This window comes from Anas acuta, chromosome 1, assembly GCF_963932015.1.
Source record: "Anas acuta chromosome 1, bAnaAcu1.1, whole genome shotgun sequence".
NCBI classification, from domain to species: domain Eukaryota; kingdom Metazoa; phylum Chordata; class Aves; order Anseriformes; family Anatidae; genus Anas; species Anas acuta.
Genome location: NC_088979.1, coordinates 162068844 through 162094098, shown reverse-complemented (window position 1 = coordinate 162094098; position 25255 = coordinate 162068844). Strand labels below are relative to the sequence as shown.

At 38.3% G+C, this 25255-nt stretch overlaps 1 protein-coding gene across 1 annotated transcript in view; it reads right to left on the bottom strand.

Moving 5' to 3' along the window:
- UBN2 (ubinuclein 2) overlaps nt 1–25255 on the bottom strand; it is a 54129-nt gene that overhangs the window by 20239 nt on the left and 8635 nt on the right. The window contains exons 3-11 of the mRNA XM_068668999.1: nt 23145–23246; nt 11058–11195; nt 9967–10079; nt 8436–8934; nt 4992–5062; nt 4132–4261; nt 2681–2799; nt 1950–2063; nt 842–985 (exon numbers count right to left, since the gene is read on the bottom strand). Of these exons, the coding sequence (XP_068525100.1) occupies nt 842–985; nt 1950–2063; nt 2681–2799; nt 4132–4261; nt 4992–5062; nt 8436–8934; nt 9967–10079; nt 11058–11195; nt 23145–23246 (1430 nt within the window). The remainder of the gene's footprint in view (nt 1–841; nt 986–1949; nt 2064–2680; nt 2800–4131; nt 4262–4991; nt 5063–8435; nt 8935–9966; nt 10080–11057; nt 11196–23144; nt 23247–25255) is intronic.

Here is a 25255-nt window from a genome sequence, read left to right as displayed (position 1 = left end):
AGCTCCAGCAGTCCCTTCCAAACTCAGCCATACTGTGAAAGCAGCCTGGATTTAAGTAGAAGGTAAAACCAAGTTCTTTTGCTTTCACTAACAAATGAGAACATCCACCTTTCTGGCGGAACTGCTGAAAGGAACAATGGTTTATGTTCCAGTTCTAACCATCAAGCTTAACATGTTTTAAGGAGATGGTTGACACTTGTGCTTGGAGGCCAACAGTTCTGTCGCTTGAGTACTATTGCTCCCACTTTATTTTTCCCCCTTTGCATGGTTGTTCTCTTAACAAGTCATTATGGATCAAGTATTAGTTTTCATCAATAAGCTGATTTATTCTGAACTGTAGCATCAGAGCATCCTAAATGCATGCACAAAATAAGAGCATAACATCTTAAATGTTTTTTAAAATCTTGCCTCGACGTTCCCACTCATAATTCTGAAGTCTACATCACACTGCATTATCAGACTACTAAAAGCATACTGGCAACATGGCTTTATCATTTTACATCACAGGAAAAAACTCTCCAGTTACCCTTTTCTCCCTCTCAGTATTTCCCTCCAAGGAAGCATCATGGACTATGTTATGAACTTCAGCAAATTAACTATCCAACAGATGATAAAAGCAATAGATCTCCACGGAAAAGAGCATCTTTTCAGCTCTTGGGCTTGCAAAGATGACAAATTTAATTTATTAAAAACTTTTTTTTTTTAATATTCTATTTCCATTGACATTTTCAAGTTTTAAACAACATTAAAGTATACTGTTGAGTCAAACCTATCTCAATAAATAAAGCTCAAGAAACAGTTTAACACCAAAAGGAATAAATTTAAAAAACAGGTATCTTACCTCGCCTGCATCCAGCCTTTAGGCCAAAGTGGTTTCACTTCTGTTTCCATAAAGGTTTTGAGGTAATCTTCAGCAGACTGACTTCTATTTGGCTCTAGCTCATAGCATCCCAGCTTGATCTTAACAAGATTACACAACAGAGACCTGCAAAAAGAAACACAATAGATATATTGAAAGAAACAACCTTTTCAAAAGCTCAGCAAAAAGACCAAGACATGGAAGCACTGATGCTGTATAGCTGCTGTCCACTGGCAGTCATAGAAAGAGTTCAACTCCAATCTTTTTTCCCCCAAATAAACTTTACCATTGTATGAGTTCCTACTGTAACTGGTATGATCTGCTGCTGTTTCCAACAGACTACATGGCTTATCTCTTTTCAGCTTCCCCATCGTTTTTAATTAGTTTTACATTTTTGTCATTGCCTCATAACTGAAACATCTTCTCTCACTTTGCTCACTATTACCTTGACCTTGTTTAAGATGGAAAATGTCTGTGATATGAAAGCAAGTGAAATCCATGCTACACTGAATTATTTCAACGGAATATTCTTTCTGACAAGGATGCTGTATTTTACTGTCCTTAAAAGATATAAAAGTGCACACAATTAAGTAACATTGACCCTTCTAAGCCTTGTGAATGAAAAAGAACAAATTTAAATCTCATCTTTAAGTATGGCTCCCTTCAGGTCAGCCCTAGTTGTACTATTTTATACATACAAATATTTATTCCATTATATATACAATATTCCATGAAGATTGCTTCCCTCTGTCTTAACATACAACATACTATGGACGAAAAAAATTCAATGTGAGAAGCCCAGCAGCCCCATTCAATATTTTTATTTGTTCTAAAATTAAATTAGTAATTTCCCATGCAAGTTCTAAGTTAAAAGGCTCTGGCTGCTTAAAAGCCTGCTTAAAATTGCTGAAATCTAGATAATCCCATTTTGCAGTAAAATCTACTCAAAGGAAACAGAGAATTCAGCATTTCATATAAGAATCTATGATGCTCTTCCAAGAACAATTATTTAACACCACCATGTTGTAAAACACACACACACCTGTATGAAGTCAGTGAAAAACTGATGACAAAGGTAGTTTTGTCTCACCTCACTGTGTCATCCCAGTGAAACTTCTTTCTGGGCCCCACAACCCTCTTTCCAGGTTTCTCATCATCATCTTCCTCTGATCCATTTTTCTCTCGTTCATCTTCTGCTTGCGACCTATATTTAGAACAATTGTTTACTTTATAGTTGTACTACAGACAAAACATTTAATTAGGAGTGTTGTGTTAAATGTCAGTAAAAAAAAAAAAAAGACCTGTCTTCAGATTCTCATTATACCCTTCCTGAAAGGGTAAACAGCTCATCTTCCCCTCCTCACTGCTTCACAGTCCTCAAAGACAAGTACAAGTGAAAAGGACACACTGTATGGATGTTGTCAAGGATGCTGATCTATCTACTAATGCTTCTCCAAGTCTAAAGTCAGCTAACTCTTATGGAAACAGCTGCAATATAAAGGAACAAAAGTCAATCACGAACCTGGACACACCATCCTCCTACTTCCCCTCCACTAATCCATCACATTGGGTATCTCTGGTATCCTTCTCACAGTTTACAATTTCTTTTCCTCAAGATCTATTTCATTCAGTTAATGGGATTTTTTTCTGAAGTCCGGTGATAACATCACTTAGATAATACCAGCTACTTTGCACAACTCAGCTTACAGGCACCTGTAAACTGGAGCTGAGTACTTGGCAGAACTCAGAGAATGAATAACATTGAGACAAGCTTCTGGGTAAGCTCTAGAATGGAAATGTACAGACTCCAGAAATACCCACTTGGCATTCTTAGCTTGATTGCGGGCCTGACAATCCTCTTGATATTTGCATAACTGTTCAGGCATGACATTACTGACAGCCAGTTTCAACTTCTGCAGTGGTTCTCTCAAGCGGTCATCCTGTGAAAAAAGAAACACTGAAGTAGTCCTACTAGATGTAATGTAAAGGTCTTTTCAGAAAGTTTCACAGAAATTTTCCCCTCACTCCCAACAGGCAGTATTTCCAGTACTAGCTATTGACTGCAGCTGTACTTGCCCACGTGATACTTGAATCCTGTGAGGTGCAACAGCGTTATAGAAATGCATATACTTGAAATCTCTCGTACAACTAATGAAATCTTGAGACCAGAAATGATGAAAGATAGGCACAAGGAAACAAGCCACAAATATCCCAAAACATTATGACACAACCTCATTAAATAATCCTTTCTAATAAAAATAGGGAAGAAAACTTGAGGTAAAAAGCAAGATGACTTGACTGATGAGCATTTCAACACTTGTAAATAAGTATCTGATGAATCAAGTTTCCAAAAACCTGTGGTATAAAAACATCTTGGTAATGATGAAAATCTATGTATTGGATCATTATTATTGTCTGTGCATAGATTATTATTATTAAATGTAATTTACATACCTCAAAAGTAAGAACCATTTATAGAATCATCTCCAAATATTAAGAACTCCAAACATTAAAGTGATATCGTACTATATACTTCCCTACATGTGTTAAATTATCTTCCCACAAATTCTAACTTCACATTCTTAATCATAACTGTTTCCTGAGAAGAACTAGGATGCTATGTGCTGTTACACCTTAATGCTTAATTTAGAAATAGCATATGAAACCTTATTCCCTCTAAGCAGGTTGAGATCTCTGCATACATGATCATCAGACCCTCTGCAAGATTTAGTCCTGATTCTCATCTAAAGAACCAGGTCAGGATACTTCAAATCACAGATACCTTTTTTTTTTTTTTTTATTCGAGAGAAACACACATTCTTTGAGGAAAAAGCAACTGCAAATTAGATATAAAGGACTTGTAAGACTTGGTCACAAAAGCAGTGTATTTGCACAAATAATACAGGCTGGTCATCTATTATCAATCCACCTTTTTTTTCTTGGCACAAAAATAAATGCAATAGCAATTACAACTTGTCATAACCATGATTGTGGCTTTCTAGTTCTGTTACTTTGGTATCTACCCTCTATCCAGCTTTCAAGATGAAAGCATTTCATTCTCAAATAGAAAGGTCTGAAATACTTAAAATATTTGTTCTTTAAGTAGTGACAAGAGCACTCACACAGGAAAAAAAGCATTTATGCTGATCTAGCAAATGCTCCAAAATCTTTTGCTTCATTGCAGACACTGGGGGCTGTTGCTCTTCTCTTCTGCATTCTTTCCTCACTGTTACATAACTGACTCACACTGGAGCTACTCTCCCCCCCATTACCTGGACATTGAGGTGTAACTTCTTCAGACGCTTTATCAGTGTGTCCTTATTGCATGGCACAAAAGCCTCAAGGTGAGAGTACACTCCATTGCGGATGGCAGGATTTATCTCCTGTAACTGTAGCTCAATACTGACAAACAAACAAGAGACAGCCAACCAGTGAGGTACTCCAAGATGAAGATGACAACTGAACAAAAACCTAAGGAAGCTTTGTATGCATAACAGATTTTAGCTATGCATACCAGAAATAGCAGCTTGGGACACATTTTTAGATATGTTAAACTAAATTTTGAGCAAAGGAGGAAGTCTTAATGTCAAGAAACCACTCGAAAAAGACTTTCAGATACATACTTCCCTGGCAATGTTGAATACTGTGTTTACAAATTGTATTTACTCCCACCATCGCACATCAATCTTGATAAAATTTTGGCTGCTTGTCTTCTAGAGGTAACTTTTTTGTTCCTTAATATTATTAAGAGCATAGAACCCTCTATATTAAACGTTTAGTTGAAGGATTACAGAGTAAGAATAGTCAGCATTTTTCTTTATGAAAGCTGAAGATGTTTTGATTTATGAAGATGTGGGACAGGAAGAAAAAATGGCAATTTTGTTGAATTTTACACATGAAGTCAAGGACATAGGGCACTACAAAACACTTTACAGTGGATAAAGACAGACAGATAGTCATGACAGGAGTTGTATTCATATATAAGTCTCTTTAGCTAGTAACTAGCTTAGACTGATCTACCTTCATTGACTTTTAATGGCTTTGTTGGAACAACCTCATTAATACTTCCTCTTCTGTACTTTTCCTTTCAACCCATTTCCAAAAAGGGAAGGTTGTACAGATAAGCACTTACTCCAGCAGAATATTATTCATGTCTTGTGTGAAAAACTTCTTCCTGCCTTCTTCATCAAACATCTTGGCGGCCTGAAAATACAACAATAAAGAACAAAAGGTTCACAAAGCTCATTTTATCCCCAAAACATTTGTATCTTTACTTTTACAGCTATATAATTTTCTTATTTTCTGTTTTTAAACTTGGAAAAAAATCTTACTACACTCAGCTATTTAGAAAAGATATGAGAATTACTATTATATTCAAATAAATACTCCTTGCTCCAGTGCAAGCAATCATTCTATTTAGAAACTGCCTGGATCACTGATGTTAACATACTAGTCTTTTCAATAACCACGGGGAGAAAAAAAACAGAAGAGCTGTTGTATTAGCTTAGAGCCAGCAACATCATGATCACTGATGACTTTAAAAGGAGGAGCATTGCTTGATGCTCTTGCCTGTATGACTCATCAACACTTTCCTACTCTCTTCCTTTGTTTGTCTGTAATGTGCCTTGCCTGGTTACAACTTTCCAGCTTTCTTAGATCCATCTCAACCCTGCAATTTCTGCACAACTCCCTCGCATCATCCCTCTATTCTGGTGCTGTCCAGCATACTCTCTATCTTTAGACTAGGAGTGAAAACTGGAAAACCTCTGTTCCACCAACTCTTTTGTATTCCTCTCTGGTCTTTTCCTGACTCATGAAATGAAAAAAAAAAAAAAAAAAAAAGCAAGATTATTCCTATGCATACTTCTTTTTTTGAAGATTTCCTGGTCTCTCAGGAATGCCCATGCAGAATCACTGTCTTTGCTCCTATCACTTATATTTTCCACAAACCATGACAGCTCATGTGAAAAAGCCAAGTCAATTCCCTGCACTGCTCAACAATTCAACTAAAATCAGTAAAATCTCCTCTCCAGTGTCACTTCACTCTGCAGACTTATGAAAGTCAAGACAAAGAACACTGAGAAGCTTGTTGTCTTAAGATATTCTAGCACTGGGATGAGAGTGTATTTGAAGGGCTTGAAAAGGATATCCATGCAAAAATGTATGCAAGTGTGGTATTATCATATCGACTGACAAACATTAGAGGCAGTCAACATGCTATGTGACAGAATATTCAAATTAAAAAGGCTCTTTAATCTGGTCTTTAAAACTTTTGTTATCAACTTGTAACAACATAGCTAAAAAACTACAAATTCAAGCATTAACTTGACCACATTCCTTTATTACTATTAAATACTTACTCTTCTTATTCTCTGTTAATTTCAAACATACATGGGTCATTTAAGTATTTTCTAGGAATGTAAACTCTATACTGCATAGGGAAACAGGGGTCTGTTACTCCATCCAGAAACTGTAAGGTAACCAAACATCTTGAATGCTTTACCATCTCAGTCATGAATTATACCAGAGGTTTTTTTAGTTCCTGTAAGTACTGCACTCTGCTCACTACTTTCTACTGTACAGTCAGCTGCTGAGGGGATGGTACTATCTGTTTTAAGATTACTGAAGGATTTGCTCTGCTAAAAAAATAAGAAAGGTTATAGATGTTTACAAGTGATAAAGATACCAAAAAGACAAGTTTGAAAGTATTAAATCCAGTGTCTTTAAGGATAATTAAAACAAGGATTATTACCTTACTGTTTTATATAAAAGTGGAAGGAAAGATGCTTTGACATTTCTCTCCCAGGGAGATCTTAAAGCTAGTTTCATCATTAAGCTATTATACTAAACGGTGTTGCTGGTCTTTGAAGCAAACTACACCAGACTCAAGAAACACACTGCTATCATTTTTTGTTGTTGTTGTTCCACAGACAGATTATTTTGACAGCTACCATCACAATAGAAAGTAGCATATCCATTACTTCCCTGCTTGTGTGCAATGTTGTCTGTAGTTCAGAATTGCACACTGAGGGGACCAGAAGACATTAATCTACAAGAGCAGGTCAGGAAGTGTTCATTATATACAGTCAGTGGCTTTCTAATTTATTTATTTATTTTTAATCTTATCTAGGTACCTAACAACTTCATTCATGGAACACAGACTTTAGTCTACAGATTCTTAACTTTCTTTGCATTAATGAGCACTCAAGGTACGAGCCTGATAAGTGTCTGGAAAAAATGTACAGGAGCCATTTTTCTTTTTTCTCCTTTCTAAAAAGATTTTCTCCCTCACCGGTAACGTCTGTTGATGGCAATTTGGTAAGGAAGTTGCAACCCTTAAGTCATTACAGTCTAGTTCTTCCCCAAGTCTATGTGTAAACTTGCTCTGCTCACCAAGGGCTAAACTTTCAGAAAACACGCTCAAAAGTATAAGACTGTAGAGTTAGGTTTTCCAAGAACCACTGAATTAAAGCTTTTTTTTTTTTTTCAACTGCATGTTTTTTTTTAATTTATTTTAAAAAGCATTGAAGCAGCGTGAACTCTGGGAAGGCCACTAACAAACACTTCCTTATTCTTGGTCTTATCCAATTCTACTGCTGTTTTGCTAGAAAGCTATTGCTCATTCGCTGTAAAGAATCTGAAAATTCAAAAGGTAGGCAAAATCATCTGATTTCAGAGAATACTAACCCTTGTCTATATTTAGACAAGTACATTTTAAAACATCTAACAACACTACAAAACATTTGCATACAGCTAAGATAAGCATTATGGTTATCACTAAGTGGTAGCAAAGCAAGCTCTGCTACTGTTTAACTATTTTAATGGAAAAAAAGTTCAGCTACTACTTCAAAACTTATTCTGAGTAAGGAAAAGCTGCACTTTATTCTGAGTAAGGAAAAGCTTAATAGATAAAATCAGAATCTGAACAATCAAACAACAAATTTATTCTCAACTTAAGATAACATCCACAACTGAAACAAGGAGCATATAATACCTTATCAGCTCTGACCCCTTTCAATAAGCTGTAGGAATGTTTGTAAGCTGGGAATTTAATACTTTTTATTAATATTTGAGAAGTTTGGGCTCCATTCCAACCTTCCAAAAGAATATATTATTTTTCTCCTTTTGAACTGTCAAGTTAACATTATTTTGTGTTACAAAGGCAGAATTTCAGACTGACATTAGATCACAAGCTGCAATAGTATTTTGTTTTTTTTCAAACTAAGTGAGGAAGCACAAATTCATTTTACTGACTAATAATTCGATTTAAAATAACACTGATATTCCCATTCTGGAAAAAACATCACAAGTTCTTGTACATGCAAGATATAGGAGAAAACCTTGTCTCCTCTGAAATAAACACTGCTTCAACAATTGACCTGCATCATCTGTGCCCATTTTCAGGAGTATAAATACAACCATTAAGACTGACATTAAGATCAATTCTACATTATTTATTATTTTTTTTTTTAGCATTTCAACCAGCAATTCAATGATGGTAACTCAGACCCTAGTAATTCTTCCTCATTATCTCAGATCCTTCAATGCATTCCCTCATGATTGAGTTCATACTTACTGTTCGAAGGTCTCCAATGCGCTTTTCAAGTAGCATAGGCAGACCTTCTGGGAGGGCAGGCACCTGCTTGGGTGTCATGACCTGAGAGGTGTAGGTTGCCTGAGTGACATTTCCATTTTCTCCTGACAGCTCAGATACTGGGCTGCCATCAGAAGTGCCATCAAGCAACTTGTCAAAGTCAATGTCTCCCAACATCTCCAGGGCACTTTCAGCTTCTTGCAGGAGCTCACGTTCATTTGTGCTACCAAAAATGGAGAGGACAGGATCATTGATCCTAAGATTCAAGTCAGAGATATCATTTCCTGCACTGAGAGAGGAAGAAGGAATTTTACTAGGGGTAGAGGTTGCAATAGTCACTGGAGGTTTTGGACTAGATTCCTTCTTCCTCATGGCTTCCTTCTCCTTTTGAAATTTACGGATCATGGCAGCCAGAGAGAGTGAGTCTTTATAAAATTTCTTTTTCTTCTTTTCAGACTTGTGTGAATTTAAGGCCATTACTCTGTAGAGGAAAAAAATATTTCATTAGAATGCATGTGACTGTTAAAGGTGACAATGGCCTTGAAAAATTTGGGAGTTTAGTGCAATTAAAAAGTTAGCAACAGGAAACAAGTACTTTGTGTTTCCATCTTCAGACTCTTGTACCAATCATCTCAAACCCTCGCTTGTCATGTGATGTCATGTTCAGCAGATTTTTTTTGTGGGCACACTAAGTTTAGAGTAAATGAGATTTACCTTAATGTACGCAAGACTTCTATTCAATTGTGGAGAAGTTGGCACAGTTGTTAAACTTACGGGTACACTAAAACACTTAAAACTTGCCTCTCTGACTGATGAACAAGTAGCAGGTTGCTTTAAGTTTAGACACACTGCATATGTTAAAGTAATTCTCTTCACCGCTAAGAATTTTGACGCGCAGGGTCAACATTCATATGCTACTCAACTGAGCATCTCCCCCCAGTTCATCACCTTAATAAAAAAAATGCTATCAACAAATTTTCGATACCAACTTGAATATTTGTAATAAGACAACTTTCACTCAAGGAGAATTTTTCAGAAGCCAGTTAAAAACCCATCATCTTAATCCTTCCATGCTAACCTCAGAATACCTTTGAGTGTTCTCCTGTGTTAAGAAACACATAGAATAATCAAGGTATGTTTACAGTTTCCCAGAATAAAAACCTAGGGATAAGAAATTAATTTTCGTTAGAAGGCGGAGAAGATAGATGCAATTCTTACTGTCAGAAAACTGGGTAGGACAATGATGGATAATGTTATTCACAGAATCAACATTTCCATGTTTTCCATAATTCATCTTTCCTTGTTTAACTCTTCATTCAGAATTTTAGGGTAGAAGAAAGTTAGTTCATAGGATTTACTTAAGAAAAAAAAATCAAAATCAAAACCTGTTAGCTACTAAATATAGCTTAACATTACAGTATCCTGAACAGCGATGATAAACTTGCTACCACATGCAATCTCAAAACCAAACTTCATACGCAATTCTAGAGTTCATCTGAAGAAAGGAACCTACCCCAACTGCTTAGGAACTTTCATTTTCCGAGGCTTCTTCTCCTTTTCCGTCCCTTCATCTTTCCGCTTGCGCTTCTTCATTCCACGATCTTCACTTTCTTTTAACTTTGCTATCTACAAAACAGATTAAACAAAGGACAATGATTCTTCTATCCTAAAGCACTTCTACAGCAAAAAAAACTTTCATTTTCCTTACATTTTCCAATTTGGAGTCAGGAAAAATATCCTGATGTGTGTAAAGGCAAACAGTACACCTGCATTTACAATAGCAATTACATTTACTGACAATTCTGTCATCAATTAAAAAAAAAAAGTTACTGAATTCAGCGTTCTCAGTAAGAAAAATACTTGGAGGCATAGGCGGACTGATACCCAGCCAGCGTGAGCAGCAGCCACCTGGGAAAAACGAACTTGCCCTTTTGCTACCAATTTCACTGAAAAATACAATGTAGTATTGTATGGAATATATTTTTTGCTAATTTACATCAGCAGTTTCCCCTCCAAACTTCTTGCCCGTCCCTAGCTTACTTGCTGAAGTGGAGTAGGAAGGCAGAGTAGGGAAAAAGAATCTTCAAACAGTGCTAGCATTATGCAGCAACAGTCAAAACGCTGCTGTGTTATCAATGCTGTGTTAGTCACAAATCCAAATCACAGCACCATACGGGTTGCTATGAAAAAAGTTAAGCACACAGAACAGTAGGCTGTTTGTGAAAGACAGTACACGTACTTTTAACACAGCTACTCCCATGTTCTGATTTTATTTAACAGGTACTTTGCTTTAAGTGTTATGCTGAATATTAGGAACAATTTCAAATCTTTTTTTTTTCCTGCAGAATTACAAAAGCAGTTAGAGAACTTATGTTTTCATCATATGTAATGAAATTCTTATAAAATTTAGGAATCAACTGTCACTTATTTAAGATGGATAGACACAACTTGCATGCCTGCCTCAACAAGAAGTTAGACTTCAGTCTTCAATGACTGAACAACCTGTGGATGTCAGGAGTTATTTCCTAACTGTTTATACAACAGCCACAAAAGAGAGATTGTCATAAAACAGTATTGCGTATCAGTCTGTTTTAAATCACTCACTTTAGGTGGCCTATGCTTCTTATCTTCTGCAAAGTCTTCATCCTCTGAGTCAGATGCCTGGCGGAACTGCAGTGTACCAGTGTTGATATAAAACCCTCCATATTTGGTTGTCAGGGATGCAGGAACCAATTCATCATACTAGACAGGGAAAAAGAAAATGAGTTTATCGTCATCTCTTAATAAAATGAACACGCAGTTCACTTACCAGTTCCTATCCATGAAAAATTATACAGAAGTGTAATGAAAAACCTATTGGCTAGTGCTTAGAACTCTAATATCATCAAATCACCTTCGTACTTCCGAAATAATGCCTTTTATTTGGAAGTAAAGATTTCAGCATTAAGAAAAACTGCTTTCTGAAGGAAGTGAGGATGGGCACAGAGGCTGCTTCTCCTGAGGAAAACGCCTTTCAACATTTTTTTCCAAAATTCTTTCTCTGACAGCACATTACATTATACTAGAGGTTAAACCATGTGATACCTCAGCTATATGAACAATGATATACCACCTGAGTACAAGCAATTTCACTATTTACGAGTTGTTTTTGTCCTGACGCTAGGCAGGTACATTGCTAATTAGCTCTGTCTACTACAGCCTTACAGGCATACCAGTGACATCATTGGTCTAATACTAATTTTGTGAAAACACTGCCTCTATCGATTTTAAATAGTAGTTTCATAACTTTTATTGAATGTCCTTCAATTTTATGAGAGAATGTATAGCTCAAACTAGCAATACCTTCTGTTACTCACACACTTATCTCACAGACCTTTAAGTTATCTGAAAAAGACAGCTCTGAAGTTATTCCCAGAGCTTATTTCTCACATTTTCAAGAAAATACATCAATCTGAACAACCACCATTTTGCAATGGAAGAAGCCTAACCTATGTCAAAATTTTATAAAATTGAATGTTATATCCAGGAAATAAGACTGACACAGTAGAGGTGCTTAAAACAAGCACAAAAAAGTTCTCAGACATGCTTTTTTATTTTTCCTCTGAAAGCCACAGTAAAGCTCATCCCTTTCCTGATTTTTATTAATATGAGAACTCTGCAGTGCATTTCACACCCAACACACTTAACATTTCTTATCAACTCTAACCACAGTGCCTGCTCAAAAACCTGTTTCTCGTACAAAGTTCTGTAGTTTTCTTTTGTCAGGGATAGCATTTTTAACATAACAAGCATAGCCACAGTATCTGTGAGTTTATTTCCAATTTTTTTTATGTTGAACATGACATCCCCTCTTCTATAAATACTACAATGTCAGGACTTGCTTTGTTGAAAGTCAAATGTATTTTCATTCTGTTTAGACAGTTAAAGCCACAAGAAGTTTCAACCTCTTCTAAGCACTACTTTGTATAGTACTTAGCTTATATGAAGAAATTTCCAAGTTAGGATTACAAAGTTGTATCAAAAATATTGACGTCAAAGACATAATAAAAGTAGTGAATATTAAGTAAAGTGGAGGATAGGATTAATTATATTTCTCAACTGGCAGCATCTTTAGATTACAACATTTTCCTCCTGGTATTATAAAAAAAATCTGTCAGTCTCTATGAAATATATTGTTAACAGCAAAGTTTTGAAAAAGCTGAAAAAATGAATAGATTCATTCAAGTTTTATGCATAAGTATCAAAAAAGCAAGCCACAATGGTGTTTGCAAGCAAACTGTGGGAAGGTTGCCTTGACAATGCCGCTATCAACACGTTGAAGGTCAAAGTTGCCCTGAACTACTCCAAATTCTAACCACTGGACTTGGTTTTCAAATACTGAAAATGGTAAAAGGGTGAGCTTAACAAACAATAAATAATTCTGGAAGCTATGGTCTGTCAAGAAGAGTAAGAAGAGAATGCCTGAGACAAAGCTGCCAGCAAAGATAAAGAGGAAGCATTTTCAGGACCTACAAAGAGTTATAAAATACCAAGAAGATACAATAACAATTCAATGACTAAATCAATTTCTGTCCTTCTTCTGAAAGAAAGGGTAAGAGCATGACACACCTTAGATGTACACACTCTGACAGAGGAAAAGGCCTATTCTGAATTACAGCTGCAAGCAATAAACATTTGGTAGCAAGGCCAAATGATTAACAATTAAGTAGGATACTCAAGAAGGCAACAATGTGTTTGTTATTTTGAAGCTTGAACCAGCAGGCCTTCCACTGCATGCCTGTTAAGACACAATACCTGCCAGAATTCAACAGGTTGAAAAAATTAGTAGGTCAAGTACACACAGTTTTAACTGAATATCTGAGATCACTTACAGGAAGGGAACACACACAGTGTGAAGCACAATCAGCTACCAGGTTAGTTCGTTTCCCCTGTACATGATGAAAGTATACTGAAGATAATAATAGAGATACGCTTTAAGGACTAAAAAGCCCAGGCTACCAAAAACATTAAGAAAAAAGTTATCCAGAAAAGGAAAACAGATAAACACTTAAACAAGCAAGCTGGGTAGAACAGCCTCAACTGGAGACATACGTGAATTTGATCTGAGTAAGTGATTAGAAATTTCAATGAGTCATCGTCTTTTATCTTCTTGGAATGGAAGACTTAACATGCAGTAGAGGAAGGTAAAGAGAAATGAAAAGCAATGACAGAATCTATGGAATACCCTGAGATCACATGAGAAACTAGTACAAAAAAGCAAAAGACTTAATTGGATAAACTGAAAGCAAAGTGATTTAGTTATGGACTTGCCATTCATCTAAGAGACCAGGAGAATCATGAAAAGTAGAAGGTGCACAGTAAACTGAAGAGTGGAGGCTAGTTAAGAACTTCAGAGAAATCTGATGTTTTTCCACAGGCTCTCAGAACCAGCTTCATTAAGTACAAGGAGATGAAAGAGAGAGAAAATAAGTGATTATCCACAGTACTTAACAGAGCGGGCATTTCCCTTTTGAGCTGACAGGGCACAAACTGAATTGGTGAGGTTGGGGCCATATGGGATCAAACCAGAAGAATACACTAGTTGCCAAGTTTGGAGGAGAAAGCACACAGTCAAAGCTGGGACCATTATTGTCAGAAGTAAAGAACAAATGCAGGGGAACAAAGTAAAGACTTGGCTGCAGAGCAGTAAAGGAAGCCCTGGAGAACATAAAAGTAAGGATTAAAGACAGTCCACAAGTGAGAAAGCCATGAAATGCTGCAGATCATTAGTATGATCAACATGCTACATGGCACAGATCCATAGGAACAAGTCAACTGCAAAGACAGAATTCATTTAATATACAGATGAACAAACTTCCATAACAGCCAGCAGCAAACAAGGTCAGCAAGATGTGGAAAAGCAGCTTATCAATTGAGGTTTTCAACAGCTTCTGCTGAGGACTATGGATTTAATCTGACTTTCAAAGACCTTTTTGAAATTCAGCTCTCCTTAACCCTTGACAGAATTTACTTCTTTCTATCAAATTTTGAGTTTTCCTCAACCTACTGAATGAGGTATAACTTACAACTTTACATTTTATTTTCTTTCCAACCTACCTACCTAAAAGGGGGTCCTACAGACCACAACGTACCTCGTATCTTGCCAACATAACCCATTTCCTATTGCCCTAACTGAAGAGAAAATTTGAATACGATTGGCAATAACTAGATTAAACTTCATTTTGAAGTTTCTTCAGGATTTTCAATTAAACAGCATGCAGCTTCTGCAACTTCTGAATCTTCTGATGAAATCATTTCAAGACTTTTTCTTTCAATTAGCTTTTTCTGTGCATGAAATTAGAGGATGCTCTTCTCTGATCCTATTACTTAAGGAAAATGGTTTAACCCCTTTCCAGTGGTCTAATCTTTCTTAGAAATTCCAAGAGTACTGCATCCAGGACCGGGGCTCCCAGCATAAGACAGATGTAGATCTGTTAGAATGGGTCCAGAGGAAGGCCACAAAATTGATCAGAGGGCTTAAGCATTTCCCATATAAAGAAAGGCTGAGAGAGATACGCTCAGTCTAAACATAAGGCTCTGTGGTAACCTTATTGCAGCTTTTCAATACTTACAGGGAGATGGAGAACAATTTTTTGCTTAGACGGATAACGACAGGACAAGGGGGAATGGTTTTAAACTAAAAGAGGGGGAGATTTAGACTAGAAGTTAGGAGGAAATCCTTCACTCAGAGAGTGGTGAGGCACTGGAACAGGTTGCCCAGAGGAGCTGTGGATGCCCCATCCCTGGAGGTGTTCAAGGCCAGGTTGGACAAGGCCTTGACCAACCTGATCTAGTGGGTGGCATCCCTGCCCATGGCAGGAGGGTTATTTAAAGTCCCCTCCAACCTGAGCCATTCTGTGATTCATATGACCCTACGATATGTTTTCAGACAAAAACAGTACTATCTTCTAGAAAAACAACATAATAGAATATGCAATGAAATCTTGAACAAGGTTAAGGGTGAACAATCCATTGCTTTTCTAACCCATGATGGTATCAAAAACAAGCACAACGAACTTTCTAATGCTAAAGAAGGGTCCTCTTCCACAAGGTATAGTTAAGAAGTTTTTTGTTTGTTTAAAATCCTGGGACAAAGGACAGCTGGCAAAGCACAACAGAATAAGGCATAACAGACTATTAAATAAAGATTAACACAAGGCTCAGGATAGCCTAGTCTACAATAGTCTTCTAGAATACCCCTAGCTATTAGCAGTAGTTAGTATATTGTAATCTGTCAGCCTAGCTTGAGTCAAGTATCAATGTATTATACATTGCCCTGTTTTGTTCTTCCCCCAACCACCTTTGGTATTCTTCCACCAAGTACCAGAGTCAGGCTAATAGCCTAATTGACCTTCAGTACCCAAGAAGAAATTCTTGTTGCCTTGAAAATATTTCAGCCTAAGTTATAAAATGCATGGCCACTCATGTGACTACCTTTATCTGTTCAATGTGGTTCCTTCTGAGATTGAGCTCTGACACACGCTGCATATTTAGCTGTAATAAAAACACTTAACTGTACTTTCAGTGTAATGTTTAACCCCTCCAGCTTTCATGTTTCGGAATTGCTAGAACACTATTGAAAAGTTACACTCTCCTTTCCCATTCATTTACCATGAACGTGACTTGCCACTTACAACACTTCAGACAAGTGCTCTTATCAAAGACCTATGATTTTGGCAAGTTAAAAACTGCTTTATATTACAGTAATAGCTATGTTTGTATGTTTTTTTCCAAAACACTCAACTTCCTTGTACTGCTTAATAATGAAGATGAGTTGATCCTTGACCAGTATCTACTCCTTCAGGAGTTCCAATTACCATGAAAAGAAACTTTGTGCTTTTCAAAAAAAAAAAAAAAAAAATCAAGTTTGACAAAAAAAAAAAAGGCAAAAAAGTACTGTACCTATGAGCAATATTGTTGCTTGTTTCTTATTTCTTACTCCAAAAGCCTTGACATTACCAATTTAAACAATACTACAAATGCCAGATATGTCTGTTTTTTCAAGTACCTAAGCAAATGCTGAGTTTTGTTTCTGAATTGTCCCCCTGAGCTCTTGAAGTACATGGAACAGTCCTATGGTATCTGGTTGAAACACAGGCCAGAACACAGGATTAAAAATAAATTATTTATTCCTTCCTAAAATGAGTACAAGACTTTTGTACTGGGCTTATGTGGAAAGATAGATAGCAGGAATGACCTCTGTGAGAGGCCCCATTCATGTAAGAGCCAGTGCCAGCAGCTCCAAAAGGGACCTGCCACTGGCCAAACCTGAGCCAATAAGCAATATTGGTTGTGCCTCTGTGAGAGCATATTGAAGAGAGGGTAAAAAATATATATATATATACTGCAGAGAAGCAGTTGGAGAAAGGAAAGAAAATGTAGAGAGAACCAATCCTGCAGCCCCCAAGGTCAGTGCAGCAGGAGGGCAGGAGGTGCTCCAGGCAGGCAGCAGCAGTTCCCCTGCGGGCTGTGCAGGGAGAGGCCCCTGGTGGAGCAGGCTGTCCCCCTGCAGCCCATGGGTCCCCCATGGAGCAGATCTCCACGCTGCAGCCCCCCATGGGTGGAGGAGCCCCCGGTGGAGCAGGTGGATGTGGCCCGGAGGAGGCTGCGGCCCATGGAGAGCCCCCGCAGGAGCAGGCCCCAGGCCAGAGCTGCAGCCTGCGCAGAGAAGCCCACACAGAAGCAGGGGGCCTGGGGGGAGCTGCCAACCATGGGGGACCTGTGGTAGGTCCAATGGTACAGATCTTACTGGAGCAGCCTGTGGAAAACCCATGTAGTATCAGTTTGGGAAGGACTGCATCCTGTGGGAGGGACCCCATGCTGGAGAGTGAAGAAAGAGGCCACGAAGGAGAAGAAAAGTGTTATGGACAGGCTGCAATTTCCATTCCCCTGCATCACTTGGGGTAGTACAGTGGCAGTACGGAAGCAGAAGGTAGATGGAGGGGAAGTGTTTTTAGTTTGCTTTTAGTTCTCACTACTCTAGGCTGCTATTAATTGGCAATAAATTCATCTTCCCCAAGTCAAGTCTGTGTTGCAAATGGTGAGCAATCCCCCTGTCCTTATCAAAAGTCATAAGGTTTTTTTCACTGTAGTTTCTCTTCCTGTTCTGCTGAAAAGGTGGAGTGAGAGCAGCTGTGTGATGTTTGGCTCCTTCACGGTGTTAAACCACAACAGTATATAGTTGTATATAGTACTGCATTAATCGGAACAGTATCTGCTTTGTTTGGTACTCCACTTTACATCCTTATTTATATTGTAGGGAGGAGAGGTAAAAAGTAAAGAAAAAGTTCACCCTGTATTCTTTAGAATGCATACAACATGTCAGCTGCCATCTACCTTGAAGACACTTGGGAGGCATGCAAGATATCTTTTATTAGAGGTGACACTGTGCACTACTCCCCAGCCACTGGGCAAAGTGACAGTAAACAAGGAAGACAGGACAGTAATAACACAAATCCATAGCCAAGGAAACAGCTAATAAGTGAATCTCTTAAAAAAAGACAACAGAAGTTTAATGCACCCTCATATATTTAGCGAGGATGAGGTTTGTTACAGAGGCCTACAAAAGCAGTTTTTCCCCTGTGAAAAATACAGAAAAACTAAATTTATCTCTCAGTCAAACATGAAGGATGTTTAATGATAAAACCTATGTAGCATTTCTCCTGTATTAGCCTCTATAGCATTAGCACATCAATAGTTTGGGTCATTTTGTTTAAGAATCAGTATTTTTGTTTCAGAAAAATGTTTTTCATAGCTAGGTATAAAAAGGCTTCTTTGAGTAGGAAGGATGGGAGAGCAACATCAAGTGGGCCTAGAACATCATCTGGCCCAGGACTCCACAAAAAAAAAAAAGTAAAAGTGACAACAACCACAGTGAGTTCTGCCATTCTCCCAGTAGACACCATTCTCAATGGGAAAGAGCATCTAAGCTAATCGAGATTCTTGAACAAGATGCTGCTACCGACAATCAGGTTGAAGTTTTAGATCACAACTCCAGAACTCTTGAGAGGATGCTGTGGTGGGAGAGAAGAGGATATTAAATCTATCACATCTTTAATAAGCCTAGAGATTACAAGATGAATCAAATCAAATTTATCCTGCAAACAGGGAAAACGGTATACTATGATACAGAATTTTTGCAAAGACTAAGCCCATAAGTTACAGAAAGTCTTCCAGGGAAACCAAATAGGTAACAGCTATTTTACCAGTGTGTTCAGAATTACTACAGATCAACATAAACCTCAAAAGGCTGTCCTTTAAAGAGGGTCTGAGCTCTTAAGGCAAGATGTAGCTGAACACAAATGAGCTCTTGCTAATTTGAAGTACCTGTTTTGGAAAAACTTCCCTTGAATGAGAAAACACTAGTAAATTAATTTCCTCTATGCTGCAGCAGAGGGCTCATATACCAGCGCTTAGAAGACTGCTGTGAAGTCATGAATATAGAAGACTGGTTTAAATACTGACACATGGCCTTGGGTGCCTGAAGTACCGAATTGCATGCTACCCAGTCAACACCTCCACAGCCCTTGGCATTCGTGTTTTGCCTCAGTTCCTGTCAGCATGGCTGCTTCAAGACAACTTATACTGCTTACAGATTTCTAGGTGCACAGTTCTCCCTCTGTGCTCATCTTCCCAACAATGGGGAAGGTGCTAAGCAGTCTTTGCTTTGGATGTGCAGGTGTTCTTACCTACAAGTAAGAGGTAAGAGCATACTTGTTCACTAAACACCATGTATTACTTCAGATGCCTGTTCTGTATGACAGCAGAAAATTCAGAGAGCATCTCCTGGAACCTCTATCAATATAAAGCTTACATAGTCATGAAGGCATGCAACCGATCAAATATTCAGAGCTCATCAAGAAAGCAAGCAGTCCAGCCAAACCAGGCGCACAGGCAAGTGTACACGTGTTCATGCAAGAATATAGGTTTCTGCTTCCCCTACAGAACACCATTCTGCAATGAGTGTTGTCCTGGGCAATTTACCCATTTTTAACATTGAAGCAGTGGAAACAGTGAGGAGGGACAGCTTGGTTTGCAGTTTATAAATACTGTTACTACTGCAGAAGTCAACTGTTAAGCAAAGATTAGGATTTGCCAGTCTAGCTAATGCAGAACAGCTATAAACAACTGTAAGATTGTCTTACTGTAAGTTTTAGCTGGAAGAGTTCAGTACTGACTTAATACAGTCAAAATGTTCAACCCTAAAGCACAGATTTCCCACTCGTCTGCAATTGCATTCAGAGGGGAAAAGCCACTTCTAAACAGGCTTTAAAAGCTAACAAAATTATCCAGCGAGGATGGCAAGGATAAAAACCAGCATATATACTAGATACATCTAAAGTAAATAGCAACCTGTAACTATGCACTTATTCCCATAAGAGCCCATAAGAGGAGACAAGTCTGAAGAGTAAGTGATGCAAGAATCATCTGTGTCACTTAGGGTAATATGTACCCAGGTACTTTCCCTCCAATGTTTTCCTTTGGCTGGCTTCATGTTTCAGTCCACTGAATTGCTCTTCAAGAGCCCTTACCTCTCTGTGTTCAGTAGCCACAAAAACTTTGATGGTCTTAATGACGCCATACTGCTGAAGTCTTAAATATGCAGTAGACAAGTACTGATTCTTTCCAGAGTAAACAATGAAAGCAAATCTGCAAGAGCAGTAAGAATCTCACACAGTCTTTTTCACAGAAGGTGGGGCCCTGGCAACCTAGTCCCAAGCCCATCCTACTCTATAAGGACAGGTGCCAGTGTGCTTTAAGGACACTGACCAGAAAAATCCCTTAAAAGCTCGCTATTATCAGAGCTTTCCAAGAACCTTCCTCCAGAAATACACACCCTGTAGCTGCCTGTACTCCAGCCATATTAAAGTCCATTACCTGAGAATCATGTCATTATAAGATTCCCTGCACTTGATCCTGGTCCCTCCCCCTCAAGAAAACAGAGGAACAACTGCATTCCTGGATCCTTGGAGAAACCAAATACTGTTACATGCGCAATTTGTTACATGCATCTATGTTATGTGCACAAAATTGCTTAACTGCAAATGGATCCAGAGGAAGCAGAATTAATTAAATCACTTAGAGTGCCTGCTTTTAAAAACAGGTCTAGTTTTACCGGTTTCATTTATTCAATAGCCTTTTATAGCATTACTTCCAATGGTTGGTTTTAGAAAGAAGCTCTCTCTAATGGTACAGAGAGAATATGTTTCAGTCCCAAAGACTTCAGACTTTCTTTCACACCTGTGACAAGAAAAAGGCCTACAACTCTAAGGAAGCTTCCAATTATTTTTTCCTAGGATACAAAGGGAGACAATAGGACTCCAATCCTGGAGCATTTCAAGAGGTACTCATATGATTCTCAAGTGTTTGTGTCCTGGACATTAGAGGGTTTTGTATGTTTAGGAAAGTATGTCTTCCAAAAGGAAATAAACCTAGGCTAGGCCTGGCTGTGTATTTCTCAGGGTAAACAGTGATTTAATAGCTGGACACACAGAAGATGAGCAAAACAGACATGTAGGCTTTCCTTCTGGACATTTCCCATTTGCATCTGACAGACAGAATGCGAGGTTTTCTTAAACTTAACTCCTACATTACAGAACCCTTAAGCTCTGCAACAACAACTTAAGACTGCAGCTGGTATATGGTATACTCTTTTCTTCTGTGGATAGAGATGGGAATGAAAGACAGAAAAAAAGAGATGGCCTCTCACTAGTCTGAATTTATAATGCAGACACTAGGCATAATGATTTGTTCAGGAGAGCAAGCTTTAGAGAATACACTGTTCTCCCCAGTAGCTTCCACAGCTACCACATGACACAACCATCTGGTCCTCTGACAACTGCCTTTTGTATGTTCTTGCAGGAGTCTCACAAGAGATATCAGAAGCAAATGCTCCTGCAAATCTAATGGATCTGCTGCTGGTAACAAGAACAACATCAGTTTTCTCATCCTGTGCCACCTTCTAAGTGCTCAAACCTGATAGACTCATACACAGCTCTGACAGAGACCTGTACACATACCAAACCACTTAACAGATCTGTGACAGGTCACAAGAATTTTAGAAAAAAATCAAGGTACAACTTAGGTCCTATATCATAAGACATCAGAAGTGATAATGGTTGTCTACAGCAAGAGTGAGAACCCAAGTAAGCCTATAGGCTCGACTGGTTTCTCAGCCAGAGTGAAACATCTCAATATCAGAATCAGATCATTGGAAAGTGAACAGTCTTAGGCCTCCATATTGTCCCAGTAGCACAAACAAAAGCTGAGGGATATGGTACGAGTTTAAAATTTTAAGAATTTTAAATTTTAGTTGACATTGTGAATATCAATCTAGACTAGGAAAAAGGACAACAAATAAATACAAGCTATGATAAGCATCTACAGTAAACTTACTTTCCACACAACTTGCTCATGTGCCTTCCAACTGACTTCACCAAAACAATATGGAAAGATGAGCTCAGCCTACTACCCACTGTGGTAAATCGCTGACCGTCTCTTGCTCAAGAAGGTACCAGTTCTGCAGCATGCCTTCTCTGTAGCCCATACTGGTCTCAGCAGTATTCAGTGCAACAGCTATATGCTAGAAGCCTCACAGCTCAGTGTTCACAGGATTTCTTAAGTTTTGTAACCTTCCCAGATCTAATATCCCATTCAACCCGAGGCTCAGCATAATATAGGTTAACCAATGCGCTTCACTTCTATGCTTCTCTTTTCTCAGGATTCCTTTTCACCATATCTCCCACTCGAACTTCTAGCACTCTTCCTTTCACAGCAGCAATCACAGCTGCTTTCTCCAGTGTCACTCAGCAGAGGGAACCGAAGGCTGGCTAGCATGTCAGGTAGTGTTTTTTAGTTGGTTTTGTTCGTTTTTACTTGAATGAACAGTACATATATTCCTTCCTAGCACCTAACAAAGAACTATAGGAGATTCCCAAAGCTTTTATCATCCACTTGTTCTTCTAAGCTTCTTCCTCATTTTCATTATTTCCTATATCACCTGTAAGATACCTTCAAGTGCCTTCTTATAAGCTTCCAAATAGCCTGATATTGCCTGCACCTAATTCATTTTTTCCTCTTACCTCATTTGAGATGTGTTTTCATTTCTGAAAAACATTCAGATGAAATAAGCTGTAAAACCCTGTATTTCAAGCAAGCTATTTTATCTCAATTTTGTCAGACACATTCAGTGAATGTTTAGAATTACCACCTTATCCTTATGGGTTTTGGAGAGCAGAATAGTCTTCTGATCTAATACTGGAAATCTAACACCAGTATTAGACTAATAATCCAGAGAGCTAGTACAAGAAAATAACAGAGACAGTATAATTTCAGATCACAGTAAATAAAGTGCACAAATACAAATAACTTCATTTCTAAAACTGTAAAATTAAATATGCAATATAGTAATGGCTGTCTTAATTCTTGGAGTGCATAATGACATCTGAATCTCTCTGCTGAGAGTCTCTCTGAACAAACTACAAAAATGTAGTTTGTTCCAAAAACTTTGTAGATGTCCAAAGTAACAGCCCCTTTGGATTCACACTGGTTATACATGGGCACAAAGTATTTGCCCTCACCTTTTTTTTCCTCTTTATCAAAAAATAAAGAATTAACTTATTTCTCATTACTACTTTAATGAGGTTTACTTACTGCTTCAGAATTATCAATGAAAGGGTCTGTTTCATCATAACCATAACCTATATCAATTAGATCCTGCAGGCGATCCTTCCGATGTTTGTGGGGCTTTCCACTCTGAGGAGAAAAAAAAAAAAGTGTTACATCAGTTGAGAAGAGAGTAAGAGTAAGCAAAGTCTACATAACATAAGACACTGGAGGGATAGTCATTCAGGGAACTAGCAGAGTTCCGCTTGCTGTCACAGTTCCCTGAAGATAGTCTATATGAATAAAAACCAGAAAACTTAACTTTGATATAGGAAGGAATTCCTACAAATATGCTAAAAAATGCCGTATAACCTTTCCAGAATCATTTCTGAGAGGTATTCACTAGCCACCTGGTTTCTGGGTGACTGCAATACTCCTAACATTTTCTGTTTAGAGATGTTTCTCATGCTTTTAAAACTTCTGTTAGTGATAAAAGGACTGAGATAATTTAAGGAGTGTTAAGTTTTTCTGTATGCTACAGGGTCATTACAAAGGAAGAAAAATAGCCTAGCATTCACTAACACGCTCTCCCACACAAGATGGATTGCTTCTCTACAGCAAAGCGAAGCCTAAGACAAAACGGAAAAATATTGATCTGGTACTTGCAGATATGGTGTGTATGAGTTTTCAAGAAGTTACAGCACTCGCATAACATAACTGAAGAAAAAGATACTATAGTGAAATCCTTTGAAATGCAAGAATCATCTTGGTTGATAGGCCCAGACATGATAGGGTTATTTGAATAAGTTAAAGCCAGAAACTGCAGTGCAGACTGTGGGATTCACTTACCCTGAAAATTCTCTTTGAGCTTGGTGTAACCTTCGATTTGACTTAAAATTACTTTCATATTAGGAAAGTACTCAGGTTAAACTGAAGTTTACTTTCTCCTGGACATATCTATAATTTACAGCTACAAAACCAGCAATCTGCTTATGATATAAGGCCTAGTTCTGACATCTGCATATTGTGAAAATTGTCTACATAGAATTCTTGAAGATAAAATTCTCCTAAAAGGCACCACCTTTACTAAAATAGTATCAGGTTCTTCCATGAGTTCAGGACTTGCTCCCCTAAAGCTTCCTAGTAGTTCCAGGCATGTTTAGAATGAATCTCTCCATTTGTAAGATCCATCCTATTACAATTTAACGACTACGCAGCTTTTGTTCAAAAGAACTATCATCTTTGCTTTTATAAGCATAAGCATCCAAACACCTCCGTGTTAACAGTATACTGCAGAGTTTAAGTTTGTACCTATAAGCAAAGCATGTGCTCTTGCAAGCAAACAAGAATCTCTCAGGTGTAAGACACTGGAGAGCAGACCTACAGAGAGGTGAACAGGGCTTTTGGTTGACATGAAGCTGAATATAAGCCAGCAGTGTGTCCTGGCAGCCAGGAGGGCCAACTGTATCCTGGGGTGCATCAAGCATGGCATTGATGGTCAGTCAAGGGAAGGGATTATCCTGCTCTACTCTGCACCTTTGTGCAGCCTCACCTCGAGCACTGTGTGCAGTTCTGGGCACCACAGTACAAGAAGGACATGAAGCTGTTGGAGAGTGTCCAGAGGAGGGCTACAAAGATGGTGAAGGGACCTAGAGGGGAAGATGTACGAGTGGCTGAGGTCACTGGGCCTGTTCAGCCTGGAAAAGAGGAGGCTGAGGGGAGACCTCATTGTGGTTTACCACTTCCCTGTGATGGGGAACAGAGGGGCAGGTGCCGATCTATTGTCTTTAGCCACCAGTGATAGGACCCGTGGGAATGGTGTCAAGCTGTGACAGGGGAGGTTCAGGCTGGACATCAGGAAGAGATTCTTCACTGAGAGGGTGGTCACACACTGGAACAGGCTCCCCAGGAATGTAGTTGCAGCACCGAGCCTGTCAGAGTTGAAGCAGCATTCAGACTGTGCACTTAGTCACACAGTCTGAATTTTTGGGTAGACCTGTGTGGAGCCAGGAGTTGGACTTGATGATCCTAGCGGATCCCTTCCAACTTGGGATATTCTATGATTCTGTGATTCTCAATACATTCTTATTGCCTGTTATTCATAAATATACAGTGCAGATATTGGACAAAATCAATAAATGAAAGAGTCTCATAAGAGC